At 39.5% G+C, this 8,827-nt stretch overlaps 1 protein-coding gene across 2 annotated transcripts; it reads left to right on the top strand.

Annotated features, from left to right (window-relative positions):
- The first annotated feature begins 160 nt into the window (after positions 1-160).
- Positions 161-8,345, top strand: psmd11b (proteasome 26S subunit, non-ATPase 11b). 2 transcript variants are annotated; one of them, XM_037082046.1, is made up of 13 exons: positions 161-319; positions 1,448-1,549; positions 1,647-1,843; positions 3,518-3,575; positions 3,908-4,102; positions 5,554-5,698; positions 5,804-5,864; positions 6,078-6,140; positions 6,443-6,568; positions 6,793-6,828; positions 6,930-6,981; positions 7,086-7,228; positions 7,325-8,345. In XM_037082046.1, exons 1-12 carry the CDS (start codon positions 229-231, stop codon positions 7,226-7,228), a joined length of 1,269 nt encoding a protein of 422 aa, XP_036937941.1. In that variant the 5' UTR covers positions 161-228; the 3' UTR covers positions 7,325-8,345. The 2 variants fall into 2 exon arrangements, with proteins under 2 accessions (XP_036937941.1, XP_036937940.1); XM_037082045.1 differs by having other exon boundaries at positions 162-319; positions 7,320-8,345.
- The last annotated feature ends 482 nt before the right edge of the window (positions 8,346-8,827 follow it).

Below are 8,827 nucleotides of genomic sequence, written 5' to 3' on the forward strand. Positions count from 1 at the left end.
AAATAAATACATAATGAAAATATCGAAAGAATTGATTAATATGATCAAATAAAATGCGTAATAAAAGGAGCTTCTGATAATTGTTTACTATCCCTTTCTGGAAGAAAAAGACCACATTACCCAGATGCCCTAAAATCCCGACATGCAAGTCGTACGTGACGTCACATACGCTAGGTAACGTAGTCCCCGCACGTAATTTTCATTCAGGCAGCATTTTGAATAAGGAAGATGGCGGCTGCAGCAGTGGTTGAATTTCAGAGAGCCCAGTCTCTCATTAGCACGGACCGCAACGCCTCTATCGACATCCTCCACTCAATAGGTAGGTGTTCGGCCGGGGATTAGAGGCGGACACTGTTCACCTGACCGCTGTAATGTGCTATTTCTCAGGTGGCGAGGTTAGCATGCTAGCTAGCGGGGCTCGATAGCAAGAGCCGGTGGTGTGCCGTGCTGACTCACTGCTGAACGGTGGGTAACGGCAACTGCTAGTGGATATTAGCGAGTTAGCTCGTTAGCAACTTTGCTAACTTTAGGCCTGGGCGTGAAATATGTAATAGTTACGAGTAATGTTAAGTTTCCCTGCTGTGTATTAGCCTTGCGTTGTTGTGTCAGTGAACACAGGTTCAAAGCTAACCCCTATTAACTCTACTTGAGACTGTCACGTTAGCATGATGAGTGTTGTAAGCTAACGTCATTAGCTTGTTGTCAAAAAGCCTTCTCCCCATGTCATCAACAAAGTGAAAGGCAGCTGGCTAACTGTGGAAATATTGACCAACTATTTTTTTGTTTTATTGCTGGGACATGAATGAGTAACCGGTCAGAGTTTGCTTTTGTGTTTATGGTTTGGTAATCGAGAGCAAATGATAATTGCATTACTGTAAACAGCTCTTAAATTTCACACAGGCAGCACTGACCTCAAATTGCCTTGTCACTACAGCCCGTTAGCTGTCGTCGCTAAACTGTTTATTATTCTCAACTAATGATAATGAGAGTTAATCAGTTTATTAGTGTTTGACAGAAAAGTAATCAGCTGACATATTGACAGAAGCGTGTGTCATTTATTGAGCAAAACAAACTTTCACTGGTTCCATCTTTATTGTGATTATTTGTTGCTCCCCTCTTTTTTATAACTGCGTTTTAAAGTGAATATATGTGTGTATATTTATCAGCCATACAAATCTTTTAGACCTCACATTCAGCCCCAGAAACGTCTGATCCGCATGTTTTATTTTTACAGAAATCTGATTGATAGCTGTGACTAATATTGAGTTCATGTAAATAAACCAGATCATGTGACATCAAAAATTGTGAAACAGGAAATCAGTCATGATTTCCAAAGCTTAAAAGTCGTGGACTCACACCAGTGGAATGAATGTCTCATAATGGACTTTTTGTGGATGATAGATAATGAACTGGATTCTGACTTCAGGTTGTTGTCTTTTTTAAACAGTGAGGAGAGATGTTCAGGAGAACGATGAGGAAGCTGTCAGGGTTAAAGAACAGAGCATCCTGGAGCTGGGGACGCTCCTGGCTAAGACCGGACAGGCTGCAGGTAATCAAGTCAAACTTTGTTGTTCACCCTGTGCTAACACAGCTTTTAAATAACCTAATGAGACTAATTCTATGTGATGTTTTTGTGTGTCATCCAGAGCTGGGGGGTCTTCTGAAATTTGTGAGGCCTTTCCTCATTTCCATCAGCAAGGCCAAGGCGGCCCGGCTGGTCCGCTCTCTGCTGGATCTCTTTCTTGACATGGAGGCAGCAACGGGGCAGGAAGTTGAGCTGTGTCTTGAATGCATCGAGTGGGCCAAGGCAGAGAAGAGAACCTTCCTACGACAGGCTCTGGAGGTAAGGAGGTGTCGAATAAGCTTGTGGGCGCTATCAAACGGCATAACGTAACTTAATCCTCTGCATGATTTTTTTTTTTTTTGCTGAGTTTGCTGTAGGCAAAGATTTGGGCTTCAAAAGCTTTTGCACAAACTCACAGCACAGCAATTATGTTGTTCAAGGACAATCGTCTGCATTACTTTTGATGCCTTGACTGCTGATGGGGTAAAAATTGAAATTGCTGCTTTTTTAGATTTTTGTGATTAGCCCAAAAATGGCCAATTTGCCATGAAAACATGATATCACAAACTGCTGATGTATCCATCCTAATTCTCAACTGTAGTTAGCAGTGACATACCACACGGTTCATGATTAATGACAGTAAAAATAAAAGCGATATCCTTAAGTATAAACAGCTGCCGTGTGAGGAATCAAATTGAACATCTCCAGGCTTGTGTAGCTGGAGACACTGTGACTTCAGACAGGGAATGGTGGAGAACCAGTTGTAACATGTAACACTGCCGCTGTGGCATCACTTTGAGTTAAAACCAAAAGAGAACAGGAAACTTGATGAATGTGCTGAAGCAAATCTGTAACTGCCTGAAGAGAGTGACAATGAGAGATGCTGATACATCGACTAAACACTGCCATCTTTAATGACATCACCCTGCTAAAAGCAGCCAAAATGGTCTCCTTGGCCAAATGACTGCCAGCTGGTTCACACTCACACTCCGGGATAGCTGGAGCTTTTGGCTGAATTACAAAAAACAGGATCAGCAAGAATTTGTATTTGTACTGTGTTGAAGAAAACTATAGAATGAAACAAATGCAAGTATGAATGAGTGAAAACTGAGAAAAGGGATGCTCCTCAGACAGGCCGCGGTTTCCCTCGGGCCACACATTATGAATTACTCTATGAATGAAACAATGACAGGACACTTTGTTAATAGCACTATGTGTGCCATGAGCTCGGGCTGAAAGAGAGAAGTCCTCATGTACTTGGATAAGATCCACCTTTGAGAACAGTTTGTTCACCTCCTCTCTCTAGCACTCTCTGAAAGAAATAATTCAAAAGAAATGTGGGAACTGTCTATGCTCCTCCAAGAAGTGTGTGACTGGCATCTCAACATCTCAATGTTTGAAATGAAATGCATCAAAATGATTGACATTTTGAAGGGCCTGTGGAGAGATTGTCAGGAATCTAACAGTAAACTTTCAGGTAAAGATCTAGGTGGATCAAAATGTCAATGAAATCTTCTTTGTGTATAGAGCATGATGAGAATAAAGTAGCAGGTTTCTGTTTGTGTCTGCTTTCAGCTGGAAATTAGCTAATGGCTAATGGCCTTTTGCACATTGCAAATAAACGTGATAAACTAAAGTTTACGTGAACATTCCTAGTATGATTTCTTTTAGATGATTTTAAAAGACAAAGGGACACGTGGGTATAACATGACAAACTGGAAGCAAACAAGCAAAATGTGTGGCTCATGAGGCTGTGATTTCTAGACCTGAAATATTATTGTAATATATTCTGATAAATGTCACAGTTTCTTCAGTCATGTATTAAGAATGTAGTTGTGCAAATGTGCAAAGACTCATTTTATTGTCTCTGAGGATGCATATTGCAGCTTTTCAAGGCGATAGATTATTGGCACAGTTATTCTCTGCTTGTCTAATCACACTCTCTTCTTTCAGGCACGGCTGATCTCACTCTATTTTGACACCAAACGATACCAGGAGGCCTTGGCACTTGGTGAGTGTTTAGAGATCCAACATTTCTTGTCTGCGGGTAAATGGCAGCATTTGTCTTCAGAATTTTTACAAAAAAGGCTGAAAATTACTTTTTGCCCAGACATGTTTATCAAACATACACAGTCCACGAAGAAACACCAACACATTCGAAAGATATTTTTTTATTGATGCAATCTTATTTGCAAAGTTGTTCTTGTAAAGAAAATATAGATTAGCACGTATCAGGACGGTAATTGTACAAGAACCCCCCTGGCTGCTTACTCAGCTTTTCACAAAGATAATGGAACAGTTAATTTGCATGTTATTAACTCTGGTGCGTTTTCTATTCCTCAGGCTCCCAGTTGCTCCAGGAGCTGAAAAAGATGGATGACAAAGCTCTTCTTGTGGAGGTTCAGCTGCTTGAAAGCAAGACATATCATGCTCTTAGCAACCTGCCCAAGGCCCGCGCAGCCCTCACCTCAGCCAGGACCACCGCCAACGCCATCTACTGTCCTCCAAAGCTCCAGGCAGCTCTGGACATGCAGTCAGGTCAGATGATTTCATGACTCTCACCTATAAACTTTACTTTGGCTGAAGTGGTCCAGTTTCTGTGTGTGTGTGGGGAATGACCGATGGGTAGAATTTATCATGCCGGGGGAAAATGAGAATTTAATGATTTGTGTTATCGGTATCATAGAAAATATTTTGAATAAGGAAAAATAGCCTCCAGAGACTCAACAGTAATTATTGTTTTATGTTATTTGACAGCTTAACCACCTGGAAAAACAAACCACATAATGGATTTGGTTAAAGCTTTTTATTAGAAGTTTTTCAATTTCACTTGTCATAACAGGAAAAGCACAGATATAACAACTATTAAGAAATTCCAGACCTTATTCATCTTATTAATTACACCTGTGTTTTTCTTGCCAGGTCACATATCAAAAAAATAATAATAACAATAATTCAGTACACATTTCAAAACATGAAACTTTGTGTGTTTTCCTTTAATTGCTCATCTGTCCATAACATGGTTTCACGAAAAAACAAGGTTTTGCTTGTTTGACTCAACATCATCTGATTTAAAAGTTGAGGGTATATGTTTATAAACATATAAACTAAACTTTAATTTGCTGAAAAAGCTTAAAAATGGGCTTTAAAAAATGCTTCAGAAGTACTTAAAATCTACTATGGAAAAGGTGAAAGAACCCTAATAAAATACATAAATTATTCTGATAACAAACATTTTTGTAAAGAGATGTGGTGATCCTTGTTTCTACTAAGTTGTCTCTGCATTAATCTACCACTGGGGGGCGCCAGATAAGTCTAAAATACTGAATGTGTGCAGAAAACTGTTTTTTTTTTTTTATGGCATCACACCCAAGTAAATATTATGCTTTTCAACCTATTTTTCTTTGTATTCTGGCAGTGTTTGTTTTTTTCCCCTGATGATCAATGTCATGATTGAGTTCAGACAAATTAAATATTTGTGGTCATCATGTGATATACTGCACCATCAGGAGGCATCACATGAACTAAGACAACTAAAAATGAGTTGATATTTCCTTTTTTAAGCAATTCTTCTTCTCCACAGTTGACTGGGAGTTTATTTGTGGTGTGTTTCTCTGTGACTCAGCTCATTTCTATGCTGATAATCATCTCAAAGTTAGACAGTTTGTGATCGGCAGTGTGAAGACTGAAGAGCTGCGAGGCTCTACAGTATCATGGTTATTTATGAGTTTACAGCTTGGTGTGAAGAAGAAAAAGAGACAAAGCTTATGGCTAATGCTTCTGTGGCTTCCAACATTCTGGTTATGTGGTCCAACACCCAGCGAGACTCAACACATTGTTTTAATATTTCTTTGAATGATACTGTCATGGAAGCTACAGTGTTTATCTTCAGCACTGCAAGTTTTTCCAGTTTAGTTGGTATTTTTATATTTCCTTGTAACTGTTTGGCCTTAGATGCTAACTGTCACGCCGTGTCATCTCTGTTGCAGGGATCATCCATGCAGCTGAGGAGAAGGACTGGAAGACCGCCTACTCCTACTTCTTTGAGGCCTTCGAGGGCTACGACTCCATCGACAGCCCCAGAGCCATCACAGCACTCAAATACATGCTACTGTGCAAAATTGTGCTCAACCTGTGAGTAGAAGTCGTTACTATGTCCTAGCATCCAAATGGTTCAGTCATGAACATTACTGAATTAAAAATCTAATTATTAAAATCTCTGTTACTTGTTTTTTTCAGACCAGAGGAGGTCCAGGCCCTGATTAGCGGTAAGCTGGCCCTGCGGTATGCTGGTCGACAGGCAAGTACCAACAACCTTCTACTCATCACATAAATTCTCCTTGTTTTTCTTGGAATTTGTAATGTGGCATAATTGCATTTTTTGTGCTCCGCTCAGTTTCTGTTGTGATCATTCTGAAACTAAATGACCTTCACTGTGGCATCTCTGTTTTGTTCTGCTAAAACTCTAATTAAGCTAAAACTAAGATTGTCTTTTTTGTTTTGATCCATCCAGACAGACGCACTGAAATGTGTCGCCCAGGCCAGCAAGAACAGATCATTAGCAGACTTTGAAAAGGTAAGAAGCCTTTTTGTCTTGTCACATTAATTTGAATGAATGTTCAGATAGAAGAGGCACACTTCCATTTAGCCTTTTTGTTTAGTTACTGCTCCTTCTGCCTGCCGGCTGATGTGCAAGCACGCACAGAAATGAACTATTTGTCCCTTGAATCTTAGTCTGGAAGATTATATTTGATGAGAACATGATGCCCAAAATCTTGTTCCAAGTGTTTCTCTGTGTGTCCTGCCTTTGCCTTGCTTAAAAAAGTTTTTGTTGCAGATTGCTTCAAGTGATTTAAGTCAAACTTTTGCATCCTTCAGGCCCTAACAGAGTACAGAGCAGAGCTGAGGGACGATCCCATCATCAACACTCACCTGGCCAAGCTGTACGACAACCTGCTGGAACAAAACCTCATCCGAGTCATTGAACCATTTTCCAGAGTACAGGTAAGGACAAACAGGATATGTTTTAATGTCAGTGTGTCTGTCCATGATTTTGGGCCATCTCAGTAATTTCTTAAGAGTCGTCTCTTACCTGCATTTTCTGAGTCTTCTCAAGCTAATACCGGGCCTCTCTTTTCCCATTCTTGGTTGGTTTGTTTGTTTCTTATCCTGTTCAAGAAAACGATGAGTACGTCCTGTCTTTAATTTGCCTTTCTTTCTGTTTACAGATAGAACACATATCGGGTCTAATCAAACTGTCAAAGGTATGTATGTTGGCAGTTATCAAATTTTACCTGAGTTTTAAAATCATGAATTCAGTGTTATTGTTATGATGTTATTATTGATATTTGTTATATCTTTACAGGGAGATGTAGAGAGGAAATTATCACAGATGATTCTGGACAAAAAGTTTCACGGTAATTTTCATGAACAAGTCAGATATTTCACTCTTCACAGGTGCAGCGAGAGTCTTCAGTGTGCCGTAATAGATATATATTTTTTTTTTATGACAATGTTGCAGGAATTCTCGACCAAGGTGAAGGTGTCTTGATCATATTTGAGGAGCCCCCAGTGGACAAAACATACGAAGCAGCCTTGGAAACAATTCAGAACATGAGCAAAGTCGTGGACTCACTTTACAACAAAGCCAAGAAGCTAACATAGGTATAACAAAATGTTTCAGTAAGAGCAGGAAGAAGAAGAATCGCCTCTGTGTTTTGTGCTAAATGTGTTTTTTTTTTTCTTTCGCCCTCAGAGCAGATTGCCACGGCAGTGCGATGGAGGAACTGTGTGTGTTTGACCAGCGTGTGTAACATTTTAAGAAGGGGACAAGGGAGAGCAACGAAAAGTCCCACAAACTGCAACAAACAGGATTCCCCCATCAAACTCCCCCTCCTCTCCCTCAACGGACAATTTCATCACTTCTCTTGTTTGTTTTAATTTTTCTTTTCTTCCTCTTTAATTTTGATATCTCTTCAGGATTCTGTATAACACTCAGCGGCCAAATCAGGCCATCAGGGAATATTGTACAACCACAATAAAAAGATTAAAAAGGTTTAAGAATACATATATGTTTATATCTGCTATAAGGTTGGGCTTACAGAGCCTCGAGCTGTCTCCACTGCAACCTCAAAGGTGCAACATTGACCTCTGCGGCCTCCGACTCTGGGAGGAGGCTTTCTTCTTCTTCTTATCCATAATTTCAGAAGCACACTGTTCAGTTTTTGGAAGGTTGGGATACTCCTTGGGATTCTGAGATGTGGTCAAAGAGCTCCCTCTAGTTTTTTTTTTCTTTGTTTTTTTCCCCCCTCACCATATCAATGCCAACAGTTAAGTACCCACTGTATTTCAGATATGTATTAAACTCACTTTTATTTGTTTTTGGTTTTTGTGTTTTTGTTTAAAAAAAAAAGAAAGAAAAGAAAGAAAGAAAATCAGAAGGTTGCCACATGTCTGCCCGCCCTGCTTATGTAACATTAAAGAACAGACGGGATGCCATTTCACCACTAGTGCCACTTTTTCGGCGCTTCTCTTTGCCTCAACGTTTGGGTGCAATATGAAATCGAAAGGGCAGAGGTGGAGATGTATTCATCGCCTCTGAGCGTCTATGAGTTATCCCTGAGTGAGCAATTCTCCATTGTTAGTTCCTAGCACTAGTGTGGTATGCTAGTAACCAAACAATTTGTATGGTTTTGATTTGGTTTTGATTTTTCTTTTTCCTTTTTTTGTTTCGTTTTTTCTCTTATAAAGACATTTTCAAAATAAATATTTTGTATTTTAAGGATTTTGTCTTGTCTCTTGCAAAAAAAAAGAACAAAAAAACCTGCAGATGGTAATTTGATGTGGTAAATTTCTTTGGACACTTGGTTCTTATGTTTTTTAGTATCAGGCTGAGAAAGACGAGATCCACATGTTGCAAAAAGTGTCTTGGGAGTGTGACCCAGAAAATGTACACGGTAGTTCAGTGGAACTATGTTTGTTCATCAGAAAGAAGGTTTATAAGCAGTCAGAAGCAATTCTTTAAAAATGACTACACGGGAAAACAGATGTTGACACTGTAACATAAAAAATTCTCCCAAGAGTCTCTTCCTCCTGCTGCTATATGTGTCACACCTCACATCAAAGGGCATTAAATCAGTTAAATGGACAACTTTGGATTGTCTTTTTATTTTAATTTTCTTTTTCCACACAAACTGATGTTTACTGAACCCATGTTGTCAAACTTGGGTATGGACATGTTTTTTTTAACTTCAGCTTGCAACC

Source organism: Acanthopagrus latus, chromosome 20, assembly GCF_904848185.1.
Source record: "Acanthopagrus latus isolate v.2019 chromosome 20, fAcaLat1.1, whole genome shotgun sequence".
NCBI lineage: Eukaryota > Metazoa > Chordata > Actinopteri > Spariformes > Sparidae > Acanthopagrus > Acanthopagrus latus.

Coding starts and splice junctions, on each gene's coding strand:
- psmd11b (XM_037082046.1), top strand. CDS start 229: ATGGCGGCTGCAGCAGTGGTTGAATTTCAGAGAGCCCAGTCTCTCATT. Junction 6,829..6,929: donor GTCTAATCAAACTGTCAAAG/GTATGTATGTTG, acceptor ATATCTTTACAG/GGAGATGTAGAGAGGAAATT. Junction 6,982..7,085: donor TCTGGACAAAAAGTTTCACG/GTAATTTTCATG, acceptor ACAATGTTGCAG/GAATTCTCGACCAAGGTGAA.